The sequence below is a fragment of the Sinohyriopsis cumingii genome, chromosome 10, assembly GCF_028554795.1.
Source record: "Sinohyriopsis cumingii isolate HCF-2022 chromosome 10, ASM2855479v2, whole genome shotgun sequence".
In the NCBI taxonomy this organism is placed as follows: domain Eukaryota; kingdom Metazoa; phylum Mollusca; class Bivalvia; order Unionida; family Unionidae; genus Sinohyriopsis; species Sinohyriopsis cumingii.
Genome location: NC_142970.1, coordinates 15,971,732 through 15,999,277, shown reverse-complemented (window position 1 = coordinate 15,999,277; position 27,546 = coordinate 15,971,732). Strand labels below are relative to the sequence as shown.

The 27,546-nt window shown below is 34.7% G+C and overlaps 1 protein-coding gene across 2 annotated transcripts in view; it reads right to left on the bottom strand.

Annotated features, from left to right (window-relative positions):
- Positions 1-27,546, bottom strand: part of LOC149789648 (lupus La protein-like) — a 46,881-nt gene that overhangs the window by 7,907 nt on the left and 11,428 nt on the right. For both annotated transcript variants that reach the window (XM_089971670.1, XM_089971671.1), the window contains exons 5-13: positions 27,261-27,362; positions 25,297-25,404; positions 23,970-24,070; positions 18,280-18,351; positions 13,820-13,853; positions 10,780-10,920; positions 8,045-8,159; positions 4,712-4,836; positions 798-888 (exon numbers count right to left, since the gene is read on the bottom strand). In XM_089971670.1, the coding sequence (XP_089827796.1) occupies positions 798-888; positions 4,712-4,836; positions 8,045-8,159; positions 10,780-10,920; positions 13,820-13,853; positions 18,280-18,351; positions 23,970-24,070; positions 25,297-25,404; positions 27,261-27,362 (889 nt within the window). The remainder of the gene's footprint in view (positions 1-797; positions 889-4,711; positions 4,837-8,044; positions 8,160-10,779; positions 10,921-13,819; positions 13,854-18,279; positions 18,352-23,969; positions 24,071-25,296; positions 25,405-27,260; positions 27,363-27,546) is intronic.

Sequence of the window (27,546 nt, the reverse complement as noted above, 5' to 3'; positions counted from 1 at the left end):
ATAGCATCATGTGCGACAGTTTTTGGTGTCACCCTCATGGACCTCCTTCTTGCACAAAAATTCCAAAAATTTAGACAGTCATTTTGGTGTCACCCACTATGATGATGTCACCCAGTGTGGTCTGCACCCCCACCCACCCCAGTGATGCCACTGAAACCAATACAGCATGATGCTGAAATTAAAATATAAAAAACCCAGCCGTTTTGTTGTCACCTTGTTAAAGCTGAGGTAATCAGTAAGAGTTTCTTTCCTTGTCTCTATGGTGAAAAGATGAAGAGAGATAATATTCACCGGCCAGGACAGGTAAGTTCAAATGGCAGCGGAGTTTATTTCATAATGATGCTGTGGTCAGCAAATGTATTTGAGAGAGAAATCCACAACACCAACTAATATTTTTTTTGTAAAACAGGTTTTCCAAAATTGGAACAAGCTGAACTTCACAATCAGGGAGCTGTAAGACCTAGTTTACATGAAATACAAGAGCAACCTTTAGATCATTTTAAGATCTGGTTTAAGTATGAAATTCAACTTTACAAGCTGAACTAGACAATCTGGGTCGATTGAAGCTATAAGAAGTAATTTACATGGACCAAAAACAACAAGCTTTACATCATTTTTAAATCTGGTTTAGGGATGAAATTCAACTTTATTTTTGCCTCTTCTTGTGGTGTCCACTATAATAAACTGGGATTTATCAACCAGTTTAAACGACATAAAGTGCCGAAGTTCCATGCCTTCATCCATCAATAAAATTTGAGTTATCTGAAGTATTCACTATCACAATATAATAGCAACACCTTCATCATCAACATTGTCTCCATCATCGCCACCTCCATCTTCCTCCTCATTATCACTGTGTCTCTCCGACTTGCTTCTATTTTTCTTTCCCTGAGAAAAAATACAAAAACGTTTAGCTACAACGTAGGTCATGCAATATAAATTAGGTCAAGGAATACAAATCTGTGACCGCGTCTTATCATACAGATAATTCTACAACGACACAAATATAATTTTGCAGCACCATAACTAACTGCACATAAAAAAAGATTCCTGAATTCGTAAATATGTACATGTATAACTGACTGCATATAAAAGGAGAATCCTGCATTGGTATATTCATGTATAACTGACTGCACACGAGCGTGTGATTTGGATTTTTAATGTAGTTTTTTTTAAAAATTCAGTCATATCACTATGATGTCTGCATTGTGACAGTTTAAGTAATGTCAAGCACTGGGGCATCATGCAGCAGACATGTAGCATAATGTCCCGCCCAGTCACATTATCCTGACAATAGGCCAACCAGTCCTAGCACTGAACTCTTAATGCTGAATGCCAAGCGAGACAGCTGCTAGTACCATTTTTTTTAGTCTTTGGTAAGATTCGGCCATGGATCGAACCCACGACCTACCGCATCATAGGTGGATGCTCTAACTACTAGGTCTCTGACTGCATATAAAAGAATAATTCCAAACTGGTATGTACATGTATAACTGACTGCATATAAAAGAATAATTCCAAACTGGTATGTACATGTATAACTGACTGCATATAAAAGAATAATTCCAAACTGGTATGTACATGTATAACTGACTGCATTTAAAAGAATAATTCCAAACTGGTATGTACATGTATAACTGACTGCATTTAAAAGAATAATTCCAAACTGGTATGTACATGTATAACTGACTGCATATAAAAGAATAATTCCAAACTGGTATGTACATGTATAACTGACTGCATATAAAAGAATAATTCCAAACTGGTATGTACGTGTATAACTGACTGCATATAAAAGAATAATTCCAAACTGGTATGTACATGTATAACTGACTGCATATAAAAGAATAATTCCAAACTGGTATGTACATGTATAACTGACTGCATATAAAAGAATAATTCCAAACTGGTATGTACATGTATAACTGACTGCATATAAAAGAATAATTCCAAACTGGTATGTACATGTATAACTGACTGCATATAAAAGAATAATTCCAAACTGGTATGTACATGTATAACTGACTGCATTTAAAAGAATAATTCCAAACTGGTATGTACATGTATAACTGACTGCATATAAAAGAATAATTCCAAACTGGTATGTACATGTATAACTGACTGCATATAAAAGAATAATTCCAAACTGGTATGTACATGTATAACTGACTGCATATAAAAGAATAATTCCAAACTGGTATGTACATGTATAACTGACTGCATTTAAAAGAATAATTCCAAACTGGTATGTACATGTATAACTGACTGCATATAAAAGAATAATTCCAAACTGGTATGTACATGTATAACTGACTGCATATAAAAGAATAATTCCAAACTGGTATGTACATGTATAACTGACTGCATATAAAAGAATAATTCCAAACTGGTATGTACATGTATAACTGACTGCATTTAAAAGAATAATTCCAAACTGGTATGTACATGTATAACTGACTGCATATAAAAGAATAATTCCAAACTGGTATGTACATGTATAACTGACTGCATATAAAAGAATAATTCCAAACTGGTATGTACATGTATAACTGACTGCATATAAAAGAATAATTCCAAACTGGTATGTACATGTATAACTGACTGCATTTAAAAGAATAATTCCAAACTGGTATGTACATGTATAACTGACTGCATATAAAAGAATAATTCCAAACTGGTATGTACATGTATAACTGACTGCATATAAAAGAATAATTCCAAACTGGTATGTACATGTATAACTGACTGCATATAAAAGAATAATTCCAAACTGGTATGTACATGTATAACTGACTGCATATAAAAGAATAATTCCAAACTGGTATGTACATGTATAACTGACTGCATATAAAAGAATAATTCCAAACTGGTATGTACATGTATAACTGACTGCATATAAAAGGATAATTCCAAACTGGTATGTACATGTATAACTGACTGCATATAAAAGAATAATTCCAAACTGGTATGTACATGTATAACTGACTGCATATAAAAGAATAATTCCAAACTGGTATGTACATGTATAACTGACTGCATTTAAAAGAATAATTCCAAACTGGTATGTACATGTATAACTGACTGCATATAAAAGAATAATTCCAAACTGGTATGTACATGTATAACTGACTGCATATAAAAGAATAATTCCAAACTGGTATGTACATGTATAACTGACTGCATATAAAAGAATAATTCCAAACTGGTATGTACATGTATAACTGACTGCATTTAAAAGAATAATTCCAAACTGGTATGTACATGTATAACTGACTGCATTTAAAAGAATAATTCCAAACTGGTATGTACATGTATAACTGACTGCATATAAAAGGAGAATCCTGAACTGGTACATACATATATAAATAATTGACTGCATATAAAAGGAGAATCTCGAATTGGTACGTAAATGTAAAACTGACTGCATATAAAAGGAGAATCCCTAATTGGTATGTACATGTAGTCCATTAAATCTCATAATTACAGATTACATTTGTAAACAAAAATTCAGAAATACTTTTGAAGGTAAATATTCTCAACATTTTCTCATGCATCAGTGATACATGTATAGCTTGTGGGAATCTGACCCTGGTTACCAACTCATCTGACCCTGGTTACCTACTCACCTGACCCTGGTTACCTACTCATCTGACCCTGGTTACCTACTCACCTGACTCTGGTTACCTACTCATCTGACCCTGGTTACCTACTCATCTGACCCTGGTTACCTACTCATCTACACAAGGATCATTTTAATACCTCTATAAAATGTCAGAACCAACAAATTTGTGAGAATAATTGTTGGAGAATGAAGATTTTGCAATATTTTCTACAATTTTAAAATGATGTCTGATCAAAAATTATGTTATGTAAGTACTCATGGCTGAGAAGTCAGCACAGCTCCTAAAATTAATGAGGTGTGTTTATCCATTAGTCATGTATACAATATTTTAATCAGGTGTGTTTATTCAAAACAGTCTTGATTTTTCATAATTTGTATCAATAATGTGGTAGTTAACATTTTCATAAATGACAAAGATAATTTTAATTTTTGGTTTTCAGTGGAATTCTAAAACTGACTCCTTAATGACAAAAAAAAAAAAAATAGCATTAAAGGTAGTTTATCAAACCAATTAAAACTCTTACTTCTGTTTGATCACTAGAAGAAAATATTTTGTTTTAAACTTTACAGTAAATTTTTGGTAAATCCAAGCTAATGAACAATGTTAAACTTTTAAACAAATGAAATTCTGATTTCCTTCCAAGATGTAAGCGCTGAGCATATCAATGTGTCAAGGGCAGCTATCACTCTTGACAAATTATGCACTGCATCATGGGAATAAAAATTCTGAGTGAAAGAGACATGGAGTAAAATATTGTTGGGCCATTTTGATCAACGTTATGTCGATAATCTCATCACATGAAATGTCTTTTGTACACATACGCTAAATGAAAATTTCTCCACAACAGGAAAAATTAGAAGCAATCAGAGGTAACCCAATAAATGCATTTCCAAGAGCTCCTTAAGGTGGAAATGAAAGGCAAAGAGTTAAATAACTGGGCAATAACAGTATTACAAATTAGATGCAATGATGTAACAATGTAACAAAACAAATGTAACAATGTAACAAATTTTACCAAAACATTACAAAAGTGGACACCTCCACTCCAAGTGTATGTGATATTTTTACCAAGCCATTTAATAAATTACCATGTATCCCTTTCTTCCTCCAAATCTTCCCTGCCTGCCTCTGTTACTTCCCTTCCTCTTATTACTGTCCCTCCTCTCTGCCATCTCCTTAAATGCATTCTCCCAGTAAGCAAACTCCTCCTCACCTAAGGGGTACATAGTGACAATATGTTAACAAGAGCTGCAAGAACTGGAATATTCAAACAATGAAAGCAGTTAATATTTTAACTGATGTATTGCCTTATTTTAACTGATGTATTGCCATGTATTGCCTAATTTTAACTGATGTTACCTAAATTTAATTAATGTATTACCTTATTTTAACTGATGTATTGCCTAATGGTAATGGATGTTATGAAATTTAACTCGTGTATTGCCTTATCTGAACTGATTAAATTTAACTTGTGTATTGCAAAATGTTAACCAATGTATTGCCAACTCTAAAATACACAGATCATTATCATTTCAATAATTTTTACCACATTTATATCAATATTCTGACCCATTGTACATCTAATTTAATTTTCAATGTTCTTTTATGCTTACAATGTTTTTACTTTGTATCTATATTTTAATTTAGATGTATATTGACTAGGCAGTCTGAAATAAAGATTTCTTATCTTATTTCAACATCAAAGTGAAATATGAATATACTATTTTAAACATTACAATATTTTAGAACATAAGAATTCCCATTCTATTATAGTTAAAACATGCACTTTCCTGAAAACACACACAACACTCATGATGACAATGAACTCTTATAATCAAAAACTAAATAATGAACTATCCCAATCAAAAGCCAAATAATGAATAATCCCAATCAAAAACTAAAATAATGAACTATCCCAATCAAAAGCTAAAAAATGAATTATCCCAATCAAAAGCTAAATAATGAACTATCCCAATCAAAAGTCAAATAATGAATTCTCCAAAATCAAAAGCTAAATAGTAAGTGCCACTTCTTGCTACCACTATTATTCGTGCTTAATAAGGAAAACTTGTAAATGAAATTACTGAGGCCTATATCCACTTTATTGGGAACAATTGGAAACAAATGGTCCATATAAAAAAAATGTGACAGAAAACTGGCAGATTAAAACTGGACATGATAAAGCATGCCAATCTGCAGAACATCACAATGCTCATAAAATACTTTGTTTTCTTATCCCATTCTCAAGAAACACCAGAGCTTTTCAAATACTCGATAGAAGTATTGTTGGACAAGTCTGACACTAATGCTCATCAACTAAAATAAACTTGTCTGCCATTATTCCATACTGCTGACACTTAACACTGTATTCAACCAAAAATCTCAGCCTGACCAGGAAGTCCAAAATACATCAGACTGCCTGACCAGGAAGCCCGAAATACAACAGACTGTCTGACCAGGAAGCATAGCATGTGATCAAGAGAATAAGTCTGAAATACAACAGACTGTCTGACCAGGAAGCATAGCATGTGATCAAGAGAATAAGTCCAAAACACAACAGAGTGTTCCAAAGGTTACTGCCCAATCAAAAAGAATTACAGTAAATGCTGACTTCTGGCAAATGGTCAAGAATTTCCCAAAAGATCATGATGACATTACTGATAGATTCTACAATAATCACATTAATATGTGTCACCTTTGGATACTGTCTTCAGCAAATGGCCCCCACAGGACTAAAACACAAAACTACTTACATGATTTGTTGACAGCAGAATGAATGAGTTTGATATTGAATGAGAGTCATCATGTTTCAGATAAGTTCTTTCTCCAACTCCAAACAAAACACGAATCAGTTTTGTATTAACTGCTTACCCCCTCTTTTGAACTTTCATAATTTTAGCTTTATGGTCTTAATGAAAGCCAAAACAATTGGAATTGATAAAAGTTCAATTCTGTTGGTCTAAAAGCTGAGATTTACATACGGTTGTGATGACACCTACATACCTTCATTCTTGATGTGACACAGAAATAGACTTTACAGCTGAATCAAGAATGAAATATGGACTGAACACCTGTATCAAATGCCAGATCAAAGACGAAAGTTTTAACACCTGTATCAAATGCCAGATCAAACATGAAAGTTTTAACACCTGTATCAAATGCCAGATCAAACATGAAAGTTTTAACACCTGTATCAGATGCCAGATCAAACATGAAAGTTTTAACACCTGTATCAGATGCCAGATCAAACATGAAAGTTTTAACACCTGTATCAGATGCCAGATCAAACAAGAAAGTTTTAACACCTGTATCAGATGCCAGATCAAACAAGAAAGTTTCAACACCTGTATCAAATGACAGATCAAACATGAAATGCCAGATCAAACATGAAAGTTTTAACACCTGTATCAAATGCCAGATCAAACATGAAAGCTTTAACACCTGTATCAGATGCCAGATCAAACATGAAAGTTTTAACACCTGTGTCAGATGCCAGATCAAACATGAAAGATTACACGAGTATGTAATACAAGATCCAGTTGTCCAAAACAACCAAATTACGCAAAAATGGACTCTAACAACATTGATTAAATGTCAAGACTCACAGTCTAACCTGGCAAAATCAACCAAATGTCGGACTCACACAATTTGACCTGGCCACGTCGTTTAACCATTGGAGTCACAGTCTGACCTGGCCATATCAATCAAATGGTGGACTCACAGTCTGATATTTAGTTCCACTCATAGAACTATACTAAGGGAATGGAGATATCTAGTTCCGCTCGTATAACTATACTAAGGGAATGGAGATATCTAGTTCCGCTCGTATAACTATACTAAGGGAATGGGGATATCTAGTTCCGCTCGTATAACTATACAAAGGGAATGGAGATATCTAATTCCGCTCATATAACTTTACTAATGTTGTTTTATTTTTGTTTTGGATTACCTCTGTCCTTGTGGGTTCGAGTCATGGGCACAGCCAATGTGGGTATGTTAGAAAGCATGCCAATAGCTTCAATATGGTGTTGGTTCTTGCAGTGGTTTTCCCAGCTTCTACACTGAGGTGACCACTTTAGCAGGTCTGAATATATTGTATTTATTGTATACCTGTACTTATAAACAAGTGACTAATATACAGACAACTTTTTTAGCTGGTTGACTTGTATTTATAATTACTTGTACCTTTTATACAGGTTATTGCTACACATAGGTGACCAAGTTAGGCAGGTATGACTGCTGTACTTTTTTTAAAAACCCGCCTGCTACATAGACAACCAATTCAGAAAGCTTGATTATTTTTATTGTATTAATAACAACAATTTCTTTTTCTGGCAGAAGTTATGTAATTTATTCTAAGGAAGGAAAGAAAGAAAAAAAGAAATTTGGAAGAACAGAGGTAATTTAGCAGATTTAATTACCTTCCAACACTCTGCATTCTAGTTCTGCATCATTCAGGAGAATTTTTCCATCTGCATTCTTTACTTTCTCCAGAATATCCTTTGCTGCATTTTTCTCAGAAAACCTCACTTTGGCCTAGAAAGACACACAAAATATACTAATGTTAGCTTTGAGAATTTGTGAAAATAGGCTGTCAGAAAAATATGAAGACATTTTACAATACATTGTGAGAAACAAAATAATTGAACTGGTCATGTGACACAGCAAGCGATAAGTGATAAAAGTTCCATGAAGGATGCCCAAACAAATCATGCAACACCTCATTCCATCTCCATGCTGATGCCTAATACTTCATTCCATCTCCATGGAGATGCCCAAACCTTGTGTGAAAGAAAATACTATTTCTGATGAGGCATTATTCCTAGTTAACTACAAAAATGAGTCATATTACATGAATTTTGTGACAATCATGTTCAAGTGATGTGTCACTTGCACTAACAATTTCAGGCTGGAATTTTATTAGTAAATAGGTCAAAAGGGTAATGTACAATAAAGGCTATTAATGGTGCAATGATTTCATCCAAAGTACAAAGTTGGATCTATTCCACAGCTAAATGCTGTTTGCATGGTTAGATTCTTAATTTTCCTTACAATCTATCTAATACTGTGGAAACAATGTATCTGCTACTGTGGAAACAATGTATCTGCTACTGTGAGCAATTCTCTTATTCCAAAGTGGGCAAGATTCCTAAGTCAGTAAAATCCAAAACTGGGAGAATGTACATTATTTCTGCCCTTTGAATAAAAATTTGTATGTATGCATGGCCATCAAATGAAAGGATATTAGTGGTAACCTGTAAATACCAAAGTTTAACACTATAACAAGTATATGGTTTATATCCGATATTTGACAATATAATCTTTTGCAAAAACAAAAAAAATCTTAAGATTTTGGTTTTCAAATTTGACCAATGAATCAGCTTCCATAGTGTATCCTTTAACAAAGCACTTTGCTCCAATTACTTTGAGACTAAAAGACTTGTGCCAATTAACACCAAACCAAGTCAATTAGAAAACTATCTGTACCTACAAGGATATATTTATACAGTTTAGATTTTATTAAAGATCTCCTTAACAGCACCCAATGCTGATGACATAAAGATAACTGACCAAAGTATGAAGCACTTTTACAGCAAAAGTGTGACGCCTTCAACTGCCTCTAACATGGCTTGTTTTTATCTGCATCATTCAAAAGAAATTTGTGTTTTGAAAGATACAGCCTGACAAATTAAGCATGATTTTCATTCATTTCCTACAGCTCTACATCAATAATTTTCAATCCAAAAAGGTCCATTATAAATCTGAACACAATCTGAAAGTGGGCCAAACACCACCCGTACCATACAATCATACATGCCAACCTCCCAAAGAGGCACAAGCATAATTATTGCAACGATCATAGTCAGGTGCTCAGGGTGCTGTATTACATTATTCTCACATTCTTCTTTTATAGTTTGCAAAGCAGTGTTGATTTTCCCTATTTTTTATATCTGCCATGTTTTGAAGTTTGAGAAGATCCACCTGCTCTAACATTTTCCATCAGATAACATCTACAGCTCACACCGCAAAGCATTTCACAAAACATCTGGCACCATTTTCTTTAAAAATACAGACTGGATAACCAACTATATATCTTATCAATCAAATGAATCTGTGATGAAAAGTTCACACAGGAAGAAACCAGTCTGTTTTCTATGAAATGGGTCATATACAGTTGCTATAAATAACAAATAAGGAAAGTACCTTCATGCTATTCTTATGCAGCAGTTATCATTTTAAGAATATTCACAAATTTATATTTGTGGAATTAATGTTGATAGTGACAAAATGTTTCATTGCTTTATTTATATTTAATTTTTACTGTACAAAAAAGCATCAATATACAGTCTACTGTAAGATATAATTTGGTGGAAAAACCATGATGGTTATGCCAAGAGCATAAATGGTTGGCATGTATGTACAATGTCCATTATCAATTTGGTCACATTCTAGGAGTGGGCCAAACACTGCCATTATTTGAAAATGTCCAGTATATATCTGGTCACAATCTGAAAGCAGGCCAAACACTGCCCATATTTGGCAATATCCATCATAAATTCTACCTGGACACAATCTGAAAGCAGATCAAACACTGCCCATAATTGGCAATGCCAATTTTAAATTGTAATTGACTTAAAATTAAACAAAAGACCTTGGATACCAATAGTTTTGTGATGATGACTGCCAATACAAGCATCAAATGATGATGACTGCCAATACAAGCATCAAATGATGATGACTGCCAATACAAGCATCAAATGATGATGACTGTCAATACAAGCATCAAATGATGATGACTGCCAATACAAGCATCAAATGATGATGACTGCCAATACAAGCATCAAATGATGATGACTGCCAATGCAAGCATCAAATGATGATGACTGCCAATACAAGCATCAAATGATGATGACTGCCAATACAAGCATCAAATGATGATGACTGTCAATACAAGCATCAACTGATGATGACTGCCAATACAAGCATCAAATGATGATGACTGCCAATACAAGCATCAAATGATGATGACTGCCAATACAAGCATCAAATAATGATGACTGCCAATACAAGCATCAAATGATGATGACTGCCAATACAAGCATCAAATGATGACGACTGCCAATACAAGCATCAGATATATATAATGTGACCTTACCTCTTCATCTCCCCTATTAAAATTGACCCAAGCAACATTTCCATGATCCTGGAAGAAGTTCTTAATGTCATCTCTCTGAGTTTCTTTCTTCAGCCCTTTCAAATGCAGCACAGCGCCCTCTGTTAATTGAGACTTTATTTTCTGTGGGGAAAACAACTTTGTTATAGCATGGTTCATACAGACTTATATTACATAGGGTTCCTGCCACAAATCTGAAAAAAGATTCCAGACCTTTTCCAGACCAAAAATTAAAAATGTCCAGACATCCTAATGTGCTCAGAATCTGCATACTGAAACTTCTCTGAAATGCAGTCACAATATGACTAAGAATTTACGACTTTTAAGTTGTTTTTCAATTTTTCCAGACATTTTCAAGACCTGGAATAGCAATTTTAAGATGTTAAAATGCTTTCAGAATTCCAGTCCCATGTAAGAACCATAATCATAATTCACAGAGACATGTTATATCATTGTTCAATTGCCATGTTATATCATAGCTCATACAGACTTGTTTTATCATAGCTCAACAAACTTGTTTTATCATAGTTCATACAGACTTGTTTTATCATAGTTCATACAGACTTGTTTTTTTCATAGCTCATGCAGACTTGTTTTATCACAAACAAATCTCATCCTACATTTTGTAAAGGTTCATCTGGACAGGTCTGGTTTAGATCCAAGTGCAAAGGGTCTAGAGTTTCCAGTCCCTCTGTAAAGTCAGTCTCAGATCCATTGTCAATTTCCTTTCAACACTGTTATCTGCTAATTTTTGGCCCCTCACATGTATATGCTTGTAGTGATTATCCAAATGCATTTAAATACACACTCACATGTATATACTAGTAGTGATTATCCCAATGCATTTAAATACACACTCACATGTATATACTAGTAGTGATTATCCCAATGCATTTAAATACACACTCACATGTATATACCAGTAGTGATTATCCCAATGCATTTAAATACACTCACATGTATATACCAGTAGTGATTATCCCAATGCATTTAAATACACACTCACATGTATATACCAGAAGTGATTATCCCAATGTATTTAAATACACACATGTATATACCAGTAGTGATTATCACAGTGCATTTAAATACACACTCACATGTATATACTAGTAGTGACTATCCCAATGCATTTAAATATACACCTCTACAGCAAAGTACACAACCATTTTATATCTGCCATAATAACCATTCATACATTTCAATATGAAGTAACTAAATCCCATTTTATCTTTGTTGTTGTTGTAGGGTTTAATGCCATTTTTCAGCACAAGATAGGCTATACATGGCGGCCAGTATTAATGGTGGAGGAAGAAACCGGGAAAACCCCAGAAAGAACCACCGACCCACGAGAAACTACTGGCAAGCTTTCTCACATACCCACATTGGACGACTCCTAGACTCGAACCCACGCAGACAGAGGTGAGATGGCAGTGATCCGTAACGGAGAGCGCTCTAGACCACTCGGCCACTCGGGGGACCCCCCATTTTATCTGCCTTAACACAGCAGTCATACATTTCAATATGAAGTAATAAATCCCATTTTATCTGCGTTAACACAGCAATTATACATTTCAATATGAAATAACTAAATTCCATTTTATCTGCCTTAATACAGCAGTTATACATTTCAATATGAAGTAACTAAATCCCATTTTATCTGCCTTAACACAGCAGTCATACATTTCAATATGAAGTAATAAATCCCATTTTATCTGCGTTAACACAGCAGTTATACATTTCAATATGAAGTAATAAATCCCATTTTATCTGCCTTAACACAGCAGTCATACATTTCAATATGAAGTAATAAATCCCATTTTATCTGCGTTAACACAGCAGTTATACATTTCAATATGAAGTAACTAAATCCCATTTTATCTGCCTTAACACAGCAGTCATACATTTCAATATGAAGTAATAAATCCCATTTTATCTGCGTTAACACAGCAGTTATACATTTCAATATGAAGTAACTAAATTCCATTTTATCTGCCTTAATACAGCAATTATACATTTCAATATGAAGTAACTAAATTCCATTTTATCTGCCTTAATACAGCAGTTATACATTTCAATATGAAGTAACTAAATTCCATTTTATCTGCCTTAACACAGCAGTCATACATTTCAATATGAAGTAACTAAATCCCATTTTATCTGCCTTAACACAGCAGTTATACATTTCAATATGAAATAACTAAATTCCATTTTATCTGCCTTAATACAGCAGTTATACATTTCAATATGAAATAACTAAATTCCATTTTATCTGCCTTAATACAGCAGTTATACATTTCAATATGAAGTAACTAAATCCCATTTTATCTGCCTTAACACAACAGTCATACATTTCAATATGAAATGATTTCATCCCCTTTTACCCGTATTAATACAGCAGTCACAAATTGCAATATAAAGTGATTACACCCATTTTATGTCTTAACACAGCAGTTTTACATTTCAATCCAAGCGGTGCTTACAAGTTGGATGCCCTACCAACTGTGTGTAGAAATCATTTTTCTTAATCAGTGACAATGAACACATCATGTGACCTAATGCTCCCCAAATGGATATGGTTGTTCCGTACACAAGCCATGTATAAAATTTAGTAACTGTAGCTAGCTCTATTTATTGTACAGAAATAATTCTTCTGTCACAGTGACCTTGAGGTTTTTTTTAATAACAAGTTCGACAGGCTTCTTCTTTAGCCCAAGCCTAACCCATCCACAGTGACTGACCGATGATGGATAACTCTCATTATTGTACAGAGATACTTTTTGTCTTCCTTCAGTCAAAGTGTTTGATGTTTAAGCTCTTGACCCTCAAACTGATAGGATTCTTCCTTCAGTCAAATGCAAGACATATGCAGTCATGTAACTTTAGATGGTGGACAACTTGAGTAATTGTGCAGGAACCATATTAGTAACAGACAGACATCAACTTCAAAGCTCCATATAATGGAAGGTGTTCAAATAATGAAGATAAAAAAAAATAATGGGAATCTTTAAAAAGTAAGTACCTCTTTTGCATCTTCCTGTTTCTTCTTGTCCACTCTAAAAAAAACAACATGCAACATTAATGCACATGGATTATCAACTTTCTAAACAAAGCAAACAACATGAAGACCATTTAAACAAGATCCATCCCAGAATACATCAATCTCTTGACCTTTCTACTCGGGATCTGACAATGGAACAAGACTACATTATTATATTATAAGGTGTGGACACAGGTAAAAGTTTCAAAGTTCTTGCAGGGCTCAAAAGTTTTAAGGAACAGATCAATGACCAACCTTATTCCATGGTGTCACCAAGATTTTAAGCCATTGGGTGACCTAGATCTTATACCATTAGTGTTACTGTGACCAGAATCTTAAGCCAATGGGCATGATTGTGACCTAGATGTTAAACCAGGGGTTATGACTGAATGTGTAGAGACTGACAAATTAAAATATATCAAAGGACAAAGTTGCATTATAATAAAATATTACAAATAGTACATGAATCAAGGTCAGTGCTTTAAATTTTAACTTGGCTTTGAAAATGACAATTAGCAGCAGGAATCAGTAAATGACACTGTTTAGTCTTGACTAGTTTAGGTCTCATTAAAATATCTTGACTGGTTCAAAAGCTATACTCTGGACAAAGATGCAAGTCTGACTTGCATTTTCCCTTGGTGTGACCCTCATCATCAGGCAATGTGTGTGGCAATGGTATACTGAGACAGTGTGTGTGGCCATGGCATACTTTGGCAGTGTGTGTGGCCATGGTATATTGAGGCAGTGTGTGTGGCCATGGTATACTGAGGCAGTGTGTGATGCCATGGTATATTGAGGCAGTGTGTGATGCCATGGTATATTGAGGCAGTGTGTGTGTGGCCATGGTATACTGAGGCAGTGTGTGTGGCCATGGTATATTGAGGCAGTGTGTGTGGCCATGGTATATTGAGGCAGTGTGTGTGGCCATGGTATACTGAGGCAGTGTGGGTGGCCATGGTATATTGAGGCAGTGTGGGTGGCCATGGTATACTGAGGCAGTGTGTGTGGCCATGGTATATTGAGGCAGTGTGTGTGGCCATGGTATATTGAGGCAGTGTGGGTAGCCATGGTATATTGAGGCAGTGTGGGTGTGGCCATGGTATATTGAGGCAGTGTGTGTGGCCATGGTATATTGAGGCAGTGTGTGTGGCCATGGTATACTGAGGCAGTGTGTGTGGCCATGGTATATTGAGGCAGTGTGGGTGGCCATGGTATATTGAGGCAGTGTGGGTGGCCATGGTATACCGAGGCAGTGTGTGTGGCCGTGGTATACTGAGACTTCTTTTCTTGTCTGACTTTCAAGCCACAAAAAATATTGCACATTAACCTGAGCCACGTTTAAGGTCACAGCGGGAGAAAGTATGACTCTCTGACTTTCATCGTTTAATAGAGCAGAGTTTCATGTAAATCTCTTAGACTGTTAAAAAGTTATCAGCCAGACAGCCAAATGTTAATGGACAGACATGTCCAACTTTATATCGGTATATAAACTCTGATTAATCTCAATGGAACAAAGTATTACAAGAAAAGCAGACATGCCTACCCCAGAAAATATTTCTGAGGGATGCCACCACCAAAAATAAGGAACTGAGCTTGAAAATGAGGGAGAAAAGTAGTTTAGCTTGAATTAACATATTATATTCTTTAAGAAAATCACTATATACTGGTAGTGCATGTTTACAATATATATTTATATATATAATTCCATATTTACAATATTAACAAATATACAAAATTAAAGTCCAGGACTACCCAATTCATGATAAATAACCTGTAGTAAGCACTTTTCAGGTCCTGCACCTCATTTTCAGTGTAGATCCTGTCTTGTAGTGGCCCCTGGGCTACATTTTGAAATTAGACTGCCCTACAGTCTCACTCAATTTACTCTCGAAATCTGTTTGATTTTTTACTTACTAGGGAGAAAGCTCACCCAGTGTGCAGACAATTGAGGTATCGTCATTAATGAAAGCATTATATTTTGAAGACAGCTGTTCCATCTTCCTTCAACTGGCTGACAGCAGCCCGGGTTACATCTATACGACTTCTCCGACATGACTGAATATCTGTAGCTATTTATTTAAACAGCAGAGCCTTTTGATCTGCCACACTGAACATGCTTCTCAATGTCGGAGTCATGATACATAACTATAAAATACTTCTCAATGTTGAGTAATGATATCTACTAACATAAACTACGGCCATAATTATATCAGACATGGGCACAGGAGACACAGTTGTACAAGATCCTGAAAAAATCCAACAATTTCTTTGAGCGTTTAACTTTAACATGTCTCCAGACTTTAATAAAAATTCATAATTGCAGATTTTTGCATGAAGTGTTTGTGTTTGCATTTTTTTCTGGCTTTATGAATTCATACTCGTCAGTGTATTCTTTACAAAAACATTGCGACTGTTTTTTTCGATGAAGGGTTTTCATTGTTGTTGTTGTTGTGGGGTTTAACACCATTTTCAGCACACGATAGGCTATGCATGGCAGCCAGTATTAATGGTGGAGGAAGAACCTGGGAAAACTCCAGGAAGAACCACTGACCCACGAGAAGCTACTGGCAAGCTTTCTCACATACCCACATTAGCCAAATCCTAGACTTTAACCCAGATAGAGGTGAGATGGCAGTGATCCATAACAGAGAGCGCTTTAGACCACTTGAACATTCAGGGCCCCTGAAGCGTTTTGAATCACATTCATTGATATCTAATTGTGATATCTAATTGTGTTTTTTTAGAAGTCATTATTTTTTTTGGCCAGAATCAAAGACAACACATTGAAAACAGAATTTAAAAGAACATGTGAATGTAGACAAATAGATTAGAAATGCCTTGAAACACACACATGTCTGCAAGGGCTATTTAAGCCTTGCGCATGAGCAAGTTGGCAATTGTTTACGAATTTTCAATGCAACAGCAAATTTGGGCATTATGTGGGGCTAAAGGTACATTTGGGCATTTTGCAGGGCTAATGCAAAAATTATGCAATGGTAATCATGTCTGGAAGGGTTAGAGTATGGACATTTACAAAATCCAGTTATTTCTTCTGGTCAAAAAAACAAGCAAAAATGATATATTCTTGTTTGTATAAATACATATTTTATTTTTAATTCAATCCACTGGACACAACATTATTTTGACCTCAGATGGTATTGCACATGGGAACACCAAGGAGTAACACACACACACAAAAATAACAGATTTTTTTTTTAAAAAAGTGAATTGATATTTGTCAAGCGTGGCACAAACGGCAAGTATTAACTTGTTCTAATTTATGTTGTTTTAAATTTGTAGACCAATTAAATATGTCTGTATTGATTAACCCTTGTTTTTTTTGTTTTCCATTTTACTTCTATCACATTCAAAAATATTTATCTATCTATCGTTCGATCAACACTGTTTCTCGAAAAGAGTCGATCTTTTGTGTATAAAAAAAACGTCTAATTTAGATGAAACAATAAAACTAGAATGTATCCAATTCAACATAAAAATTAGTGACGTAGTACACAATGTGTGAAGTGGTACACATGTTAAGCGAACGGAAACCACGTGGAATAATGTTTTCGATGATCGCCTCAATATACTGTAATTTATCCTGAAATTAATGTTGTCCTATGAGGAAATAATAAAGTACACCGTTATGAAGAGATATCTATTAACATTTAATCTCAGAACGATTATAAAGTGAGTATTCAACAGTATAATCTGCCTACCCCCCTTATTTCTCCGTTATGTCGTCAATCACTTTATTGGTTTTGGGCTCATTTTATAGGTCCCTCAATAACTCGCACCTCACTTATAGTGCGGTCGATGTTTCTGGACCCCGATGTGCGCGAGTTATCGAGAGAGTGGTGTATTTGTCTCCTTTCCAGGTTTTATTCACAAGAATCTGTATACTCCTTTTTATTGTTCTGTGTAGATTTTTAACACTTTTCAAGAAACTTATTTTCCCTTTCATCTTAAACATGGAGGTATAATTTTAAACAAACTTCAACACGAGCACCACTTTCTGGACACCATTTAACAAAATTCTATAATCAACAGTTTGATTATGCAGATGCTTCGCATGAGCAAATATATGCAGCTTAAAGCATCTGGGGTACTGCTGTTAAGTTAGTCTGGTTTCCTGACTATTGTTACTAATTCTAAGATGAAACCCGGATCCAAATAAAACACGGATGAACCAAATATCCAGATTTTTTGGCAACAACCATTTTTCTGTAGTTTTTGCTAGTATGCTGTAAGTCAGTATTTCTAGGGCAATTTTTGTAAGACTTACGGCAAAACCGTAAGAGGTGGCAGGTCTGGGTACAATGTCAAGTCAACCCTCAAACATAAAATTATTCAAAATTCAACTAATCTTTGAATCCTACTGATACCAAAAAATCTCTTGTAAATAAAACTGCAGAGAAAATAGAGTATACAAAAAAACTCACTCTTGCTTTTTCTTTTGGTGTTCCATCTTTCTCTGCTTCTTTTGCTCATCCTTTTCAGCATAGTAGTCCTTCCTAAAAATAAATGTAAAAATAGTATTACACTTTTATCCAACGTCTTTCCGTCTTTCTTGAAGAAATGAATGTATAAGAGGCTTCAAGTATGACTAAAATTACACTGGATCAACTGTTATGATATTTATCATTTTGATCTTTTTGTTATCAGAAACAAATTCAAATATCTCTCCAAATACATTTAATCTACATTATAAATGTCTGTCTGTACCTATTAACATAAATTGAGAACAAAAAACAAGTTTTATAAAAAAAAAACTATAAAAAAACACAGTTTAGTGACTGCTTTGATAAGCACTGTTTTTCAATATCAGTCTGGTGTTGGAAGTGATATACAGAAATTGTCAAACGATAGCAAGAAAGGTAACTGGTCTTTCAGTTTGCTCTTGGAGTTATGTCTTTGAGTTACATCTCTTACAAAACTGAAGCAAAAAGGAAATCAGGTCTCTGACTCAGTAACATATTTTTCTGAAAATAATAACAAGAGTCCTTTGCTGACTTGACCTTATGCAAAATGATAGAACACTCCTCCTACCAAATCATGTACCTGTAGTGTTTGGCAAAGAAAGAAGTTTCAGTTAGAGTGATATGTTTATTAAAAATGATTTGTATTATTCTTAAAAAAGTAAAATTACAAAGTTGCTTAATACATCAGACAATATTTATCTGAAACTACTGTTTTGGTATTTCTTTATTATTACATTTTTGTATCCCCACCCTTCCTTCAGCCCAATGAAAAAGTAAAGAGTCACTCAAGCATCTGAAAGATCGTGACGATAAATTATTATTTTTGGAACAACTGAACATTAAAATGTTAATTTTCAAACTTTAAAACAATAGTTTGGGGTTCAGTCCTTCCTATACAAGACAAAATAATATACACCAAAACCCAAATGTTAGGGGGTTCTCCACCCGAATTCTATAAATATTTTTTTTGACATATATTTTGAAATTTCAATTTCTTTTTTTTCCTTCATGCCATCAACAGGACATGCTTTCAAACATGTTTATGCAAACAAACATATTGTAATTGCCATCAGCTGTTTCCATATTCAGCTGATTGTAAACATGACCACACCAAAGATTTTTATTTATCGGAGTTTTGTCAACGTTTCAGGAAAGGAATAAATCTAATTCCTTCATTTAGCTAATCTGGGTACTGACTGTTAGAATTACAAGGCTCTCACCAACTTCTTTTCAACCAAATCAATGGAGAAATCACCAAATCGTTGAAAATTATGTAAATACTTATCATAATCAATTCATTATTGACATAAGCGGCTTGTCGGGGGAAAATGGATGATGAAGGCATTGCCTGGAGGTGTGTATAATTTATACTTGCTGATTGGTTAATTGATCAGCATGATTGACAAGTGGCGATAGATCAACTATCTCACAGGAATTCAAGATGATTGTGACCTTAACCACTGAGAGTTTAAAAAAATCTGATATTCTTTGGCAAAATCAAGATTTTCAAGTCAGCTGTAAAAAGGTGAATATATTGGCTGTCAAATTGACACCAATTTTTATTTAGGACATGTGAATGGGACAAATTTTCTGGCAATCTAACAAGAATACATTAGTTGAGACCAGAGAACCATTAATTGGATTTATGGAGACAGGCGAGTATCATATCGCCATACTACCGTGTACGGTAATGTCCTTTAGAGGGAGAATTTTGTTCCTAATTAAGCATTTGTTTATACAGCAGCCAGAGAGACTATTAGGGACACGGAAAACTTCATTTTCATGGTAAAGTTGTCACAATTGAGAATCATAGAAATTCTGTTCCTCAAACTACCAGGTCAAGCTGACCCTGACTTTGGCGCTTCTGAAGAAAGGCGGCAGAGATATCCGATTCTGATTGGTTATGTTAAACAAGTGGCGTGTTTCCCACACAAAATTTTCTAGGTTTTAAAATTGCCACATCGAAAATTTTAATCAGTCTATGCTTTTCCTGTAAGAGGAAACCCAAAAGTAGGACTCCTTGGGATTTGCAAGAAATTCCTTGTAAAAGAACTGTTGTCTAAAGGGGACCTATTGTCGAAAGGAACCGACAAACTAATTTGCCGATTAGAGGGAGGAACGTTGAAAGCAAAGGTAGTGTGACAATTCCATGTGATATGTTGATGCCATATATAATGTTTTACTGAAGTTATTTACTTGTAGTTGCAGGAATCTTTTTTCCACATTCGTGTAATAATTTGCTTGATGAAGTATAACTATGTTGAGTTTATGCATAGGAAGTCATACATTAATCTTCTTTAGATAAGTTTGACGAATTGTTTGAATTTGTCGTCTTGTCTGCATAAGAATTATGTTCTAAGAATTTAATGCATTACATTAGTTAATATCATTACAAGAATCCGTGTGAATTCGCCGAATTTAGAAGATTTCAAGTATGATTAAGAATAAGTTTGTATTGACTGAAATGATTTAGTAATTGATGTGATGTATCCTATTTATTCGCTGTGTAAATTGAGGCTCGCTCAGAACTCCAGGCCTCACGAATGTGTTAATGTGTAAGGTCAAGGTGTAACGAATTAGCCATTTGACTAACTAGGGTCATTATAGAACACGTGGAGTCGATTGATAGCCTTAGCATCTGTCGAGCACTGATAGTAAAATCTGATAACGAGGAAGAATAATGAATTAACTGTTTCATAAATAACGGGAAATTTAGGTTGTCTGTATCTATATTTATTTAAAAGGGAGAAAATAGCACCTGAGACGTATTATCCTGAGAAGAACAGAGAGAAGTGCAGTGAGACGAATAATCCTGTGACGCATTAATTTCTGAAACGTATTCTGAGAGTATCCTGAGACGGATGGTGGAAAGTATCATCCTGAGATCCAAGCGTCTGAACAGCTACAGTGGCAGCAAAACAACAGAGGATGAACAGGTTATGCAATTGTACAAGGAGTTGACTTCGATTGTTCACTCGATCCTATGATGAACTAAATCCATCAGTAAACAGATCAGCTATTTTATTTAAATCTATTTGCGTTTTCTTTGTATTTCGGTGAAAGTTTACATTTCTAAAAGCAGAGTATATTCCTGATGTAAGGAATTTTCAGTGTTTTTTTTATGTAATTGATTAAATTGTTTGTTTACATGTACGGGGGCTCATGTTGGTTTGTTATATATACCTGCTCAGAACTCTATTTATTTCACCTATAAGTTTCACCACTTATATTTATATTTACTCAAACCGGGCAATAATATCGAGGGCGGTCAACTTCTAGATAATGAAAACCAAATTTATTGGGACACCCAATAAGGAAACAATCCCGGCCCTTTTAAAGGGCCATGAAGACATCAAAATAAGTTTTCTTGTTGAATTCCCAAGTTGTTAAAACTTGTTTTGGACCAGTAATGATAGCAGGATTTTCAAGATGGCTGCATGGTGGCTACAATGCATATCAGACTGACACAACTTAAAACCAAAGAGACATCATAAGAATGGATTCAGGTAAAGCTCAGTATTCATATGACCAGCAAATAAGAAAGTAATAACAAAATTTCCAATTTTTTTTGTGGCAGTGAGTACTCTCAGCTACATCAGTGCCAATTTTTGTTGTGGCAGTAAATACTCTTAGATAAGTGCCAATTTTTGTTGTGGCAGTGAATACTCCTAGATCAGTGCCAATTTTTGTTGTGGCAGTTAATACTCTTAGATCAGTGCCAATTTTTCTTGTGGCAGTGAATACTCTTAGATAAGTGCCAATTTTTGTTGTGGCAGTGAATACTCCTAGATCAGTGCCAATTTTTGTTGTGGCAGTTAATACTCTTAGATCAGTGCCAATTTTTTTTGTGGCAGTGAATACTCCTAGATCAGTGCCAAGTTTTGTTGTGGCAGTGAATACTCCTAGATCAGTGCCAATTTTTATTGTGGCAGTGAATACTCAAAGTCAGATTGGTGCCAATTTTTGTTGTGGCAGTGAATACTCTTAGATCAGTGCCAATTTATGTTGTGGCAATGAATACTCTTAGATCAGTGCCAATTTTTGTTGTGGCAGTGAATACTCATAGATGAGTGCCATTTTCATTTAAGACCCATTAGATATTATAGGAAGTTGGGTTTTTCCCAATGAAAATCCGAATGGAATTTTGGATTAACTAGACAGTGAAGAAAGCTTTCTGCCCAAAACCAAGTGACAACATTACATTTTGTTTAGGAGGAATGGCAATTAACAAGATTTTTAATGCCTTTTGTGGTCACCATACTGGACCCAGATTGGCACCATTTTCATTTAGAACCAACCATATACCATAACCATGTTGTGGCAGACATATTAACATCAGCGCCATTTTCATTTGACCAACTACATACAAGTACAGTAAAACCTGTCTTGAAAGACCACTGCTATGTGAGACCACATTCTCAGTGCACAAATTTATTGATTATATAGGGCTGTGACCTGTTATGAGAGACCACCTGTCTTGAGAGACCATAATTTTTTGGCAGAAGAGGTGGTCTTTCAAGGCAGGTTTTACTGTAATCATAAAGTAAAAACTCCAAAATGATGTGATGACCATCCATTCTGGATAAGTAATCCAAACAAGATTTTTCAAGATGGCCACTCTGACTGCCATCCAAGTGATATTATTATGATCCAACTAGATCAGTTTAGCGATTTATAGCTGTCCGGAATGTCAATTTCTGTTACAACTTTCCCACATGTCAATGTCATGGGTTACAGCTATATGGCATGTCAATTTAGTGTGTTATAATTGTCACGCTTTATAATATGGTGGGTCATAGCTGTAATACATGTTAATGTTGTGGGTTATGACTGTAAGGCATTTTAAATTTGATGGTTACTGCTGTCAGGCATGTCAATGTGGTGGTTACAATTGTCAGACAAGTCTGTGCTGGCTACTTAAGTCAAGAATATAAATGTAATTAGATATACCCCATTATATGTCAGCATGGTGGTTATAGATGTCAGAAATGTCAATAATGTAGTTATAGATGTCAGGAATGTCAATAATGTAGATACAGATGTCAGGAATGTCAATAATGTAGTTATAGATGTCAGAAATGTCAATAATGTAGTTATAGATGTCAGGAATGTCAATGATGTAGTTATAGATGTCAGAAATGTCAATAATGTAGTTATAGATGTCAGAAATGTCAATAATGTAGTTATAGATGTCAGAAATGTCAATAATGTAGTTATAGATGTCAGGAATGTCAATGATGTAGTTACAGATGTCAGAAATGTCAATAATGTAGTTATAGATGTCAGAAATGTCAATAATGTAGTTATAGATGTCAGAAATGTCAATAATGTAGTTATAGATGTCAGGAATGTCAATAATGTAGATACAGATGTCAGGAATGTCAATAATGTAGTTATAGATGTCAGAAATGTCAATAATGTAGTTATAGATGTCAGGAATGTCAATGATGTAGTTATAGATGTCAGAAATGTCAATAATGTAGTTATAGATGTCAGAAATGTCAATAATGTAGTTATAGATGTCAGAAATGTCAATAATGTAGTTATAGATGTCAGGAATGTCTATAATGTAGTTATAGATGTCAGGAATGTCTATGATGTGGTTTGTAGTTTTCATGCATGACAATATGTTATTGCTATAATATACATACTTTAACTTTTTAATGAGTTCTGTATCCTCAAATTTTACATTCTCTGCTTTGACAAACTTGTCTGCATCCTCCTTGTTATTAAATGTAATGAAGACTGAACCCTGGAAATATAAACATACAAATTAATCAGAACCAATTTTCAAGAGGGGTTCATTTCCAGAGCCAATTAAGTATGAGAATCTTACATATAATATGCTTCCTCTGCTGAGGTTTAAAGAGAACATGAGTCTTTTGGCAGGACTGATGCTTAACTGCCTAACAAATATTTCCAACAGTTTCAAATAAGACAATTTCTTCATTCAACTGCTGAGTGTTGAAACCACCCCTGTGTTCCTGAACAATAACACTTTCAAGCAAAGTACTGTCAGGCATACTTTATGTAAGATCAGCACTTACAAGACAAATGAGACATCATTACAAGACTTTTGGTGAAAATCCTATGCTGATATGACCATCCAGTCAAGAGGATTAGTTACAAGATTTTCAAATCTTAATTGCCGCAGCCACATTTGAGCACAGGCCACCACTATTTTCATTTGGGGCTAACTAGACTGTACAATTAGTCTTCTGGCGTACTGATAAGTTTAAGATGGTTGCTATGGAAGGTATACTGTATGTTGGATTTACATCATTTTCATTTAGGAAAAACAAGACAACAAAAAGGTCTTTAAGGAAAACCATATGCGTAAATGACCATCCATCTTAAAGGAGTAGTGAAATGATTTTCAAGATGGCTGCTGTGATGTCTACAGCTCATATATGTGCACATCATTTTAAGTGGGATCCAAATAGACCCTGAGATGAACGTTCAGGTAAGATTTCATGACACTCATCCAAATAGACATCGAGATGAACGTTCAGGTAAGATTTCATGACACTCATCCAAATAGACATCGAGATGAACGTTCAGGTAATATTTCATGACACTCATCCAAGTAGACCCTGACATGAAGGTTTAGGTAAGATTTCAAGACATTCATCCAAGTAGGCCCTGAGATGAACGTTCAGGTAAGATTTTATGACATTCATCCAAGTAGTTTAGGAAGAGTTATGATAATAAAATTGGGCACACATATTTGACAAATACATGCACAGACATGCACAAATACAAAAGTTTATAGATATAACATGTCTGTATAATGATAACTAATACACAATTGACATTAATAAAGACACAATTTTATAGATATAACATGCTCTTATACTTAGAACTAGGATATACAAAATGCAAGGTTCTGACATAGTTCAATATAAGTAAATACTAATGAATTATTTACAAGATCTCCATAGATACGTAAATCACATTTATCAATTATCTCAGACTTGCCTTAAACTTTTTCTTCATGTCCCTTCTCATAAGCAAGCCTTCTACCTTTCCGTGTCCCTCAAAGAACTCCATTAATCTGTCCAGTGTCACATCCAATGGGAAAGGTTTCTACAAGGATAAATAGAGTGATGAAAATGTATCCCCCCAAAAAGAAATGCATACTTTTATTCAACACAATAAATAAATACACAGAAAATGTTTTCTATGCTGGCATATGCCACTTACCTTGAAAGAGTGAAAACTAACAGTTCTCTCAGAGAGACTTAAAAATGACAACCTAAACAAATCCAGTGATTCAACTCATCAAATATTTCACCACTCATTCCATACCCTGCACACAACTCCCAACCCACCACTGACAAGTGAGTCACCCAGGGGTGACAAAGGACAGAGAGGTCACAATGTACACAACTCACCACCAACAATGATCCATGGATCAATACACAACACTCCCCACCATCTGAAAGCAGTAACCCAGGGGTTATAACATGAAGTCTGTCACACACGATTCATGTTCCTGCTATGCACATGTTTAAGTCTGTTTTATGTTCTGTAGTAAGTCTGTGTTATAATCTATGGTAAAAAGTCTGTGTTATAATCTATGGTAAGTCTAGTATTGTAAGTCTGTTTTATGTTCTATTTTAAGTCTATTATTATTATAAGTCTGTGTTATAATCTATGGTAAGTCTAGAACTGTAAGTCTGTGTTATAATCTATGGTAAGTCTAGTATCATTTTGTAGCAATATTATAAACCAGCACATTACATATAAGCCAACACAAAAAGCCAAAGAAATCTTTTTTACTGCCTGCCATAAAAGGGTGTACTATCATCGGTTTCATTGTACTTCATCCTAGAGCACATTTATCCAAAATGAAAAAGGCTAACGATTAAACCTCTTTCTAGTAAGTTACACTTGATCTTTAAGCTCTTTCTTTTATTGCAGCAAATTATAAACCAATAAAATCTGCAATGACCCCCAACTTTGTGATCCGAATAATGCATTTGTCTCGGCAAGTTTACGGATTTCTTTGTTATGAAAGAATCTCTTGGGTGATGTGTTCTCCAGATATCTTGTGGCGAACAAGGGCAGATTTTTTAAAACCCTATCACGAAAGGATTATCCACTTTTGCAGTCTTCGTAATCACGTGATCAAAAGTCACACCTGTAATCTTAATGGTAATCCTACAATGTAAGACATAGCATGTTGTTTTTGTTTAAGTGCTTCTCAGAACAAAAATATCGGGTGATGTATGTCTTATGCTGTAGGACTAATCCTAATGGATGTGCAGTCAAGGGAATTATTTTTCCCATTTTTCTTTAAAAAGTTAGACCCACAGTTACTCTTTTGTGTCGTGCTTCTTTCACTTTCTTCAAAAATGATTCTTAGTCCTAGTGGCTTTAATCTGGTGATCACTTTCCAGTGCAACAAGCATTGATTTTAAACATCTAGACGACATCTTGATGGAAATCACCATCGCATGAGAGCTCATGAGATATAGGGAAGCTACTCCATCATAACATCGCCTATGCTAGTCTGGTTCCCTGTTTTGTATGCTCCCTGCATTGTACTCTGCCATACAAATAGCAGAGTGCAATGCAGAAAGCATACAAAGCAGGGAACCAGACTATGCCTATGCTCGAAGTATACAATATGCCATCCCTCATCTGAAGCATTAAATATTAAATAAATCCTAATCACATTATGTGAATCATAAAAAAACACACAACAACAAAATGTGTGCAATTTTCTCCAGCGTGTGTCCCTGAAGCATAAATGTGCGTAAAGGGAAATACTGTTTTTCTTGCATGATTGTTTGTCACATATCACTTGCTTTACTATCTCCACTGTTGTGACACATGTAACTTGTTAAAAAGATCAAGAAATTGTTTTACATGTTCATCCTTGTGTCACATGACATCAGTAAAATACCAATTACTTTAAATCAAAAAGAATTACTCACAGCATATAGAGTTTTGTCCAATAGTTCTTGTCGTCTCTCAGCTGTATTCTCTGGCATGGGTTGTTTTGGATTTCTCCTCACTTTTTTGTTATCTTCACTAACCTTGTAACATAAAAAAAATTAGCTATGTAAGAAAAACTCTTCTGAAGAGATGTCAAACTGGAATATGCCTGTCATGATCAGGCCCCTGACTAGAAATTGCTGTTATGAACAACTAATGTACTTGTGAAAACTATTAGATTTTTAACTATTTCCAATAAAGCTGTTTTGCAAATGGTGGCTAAAG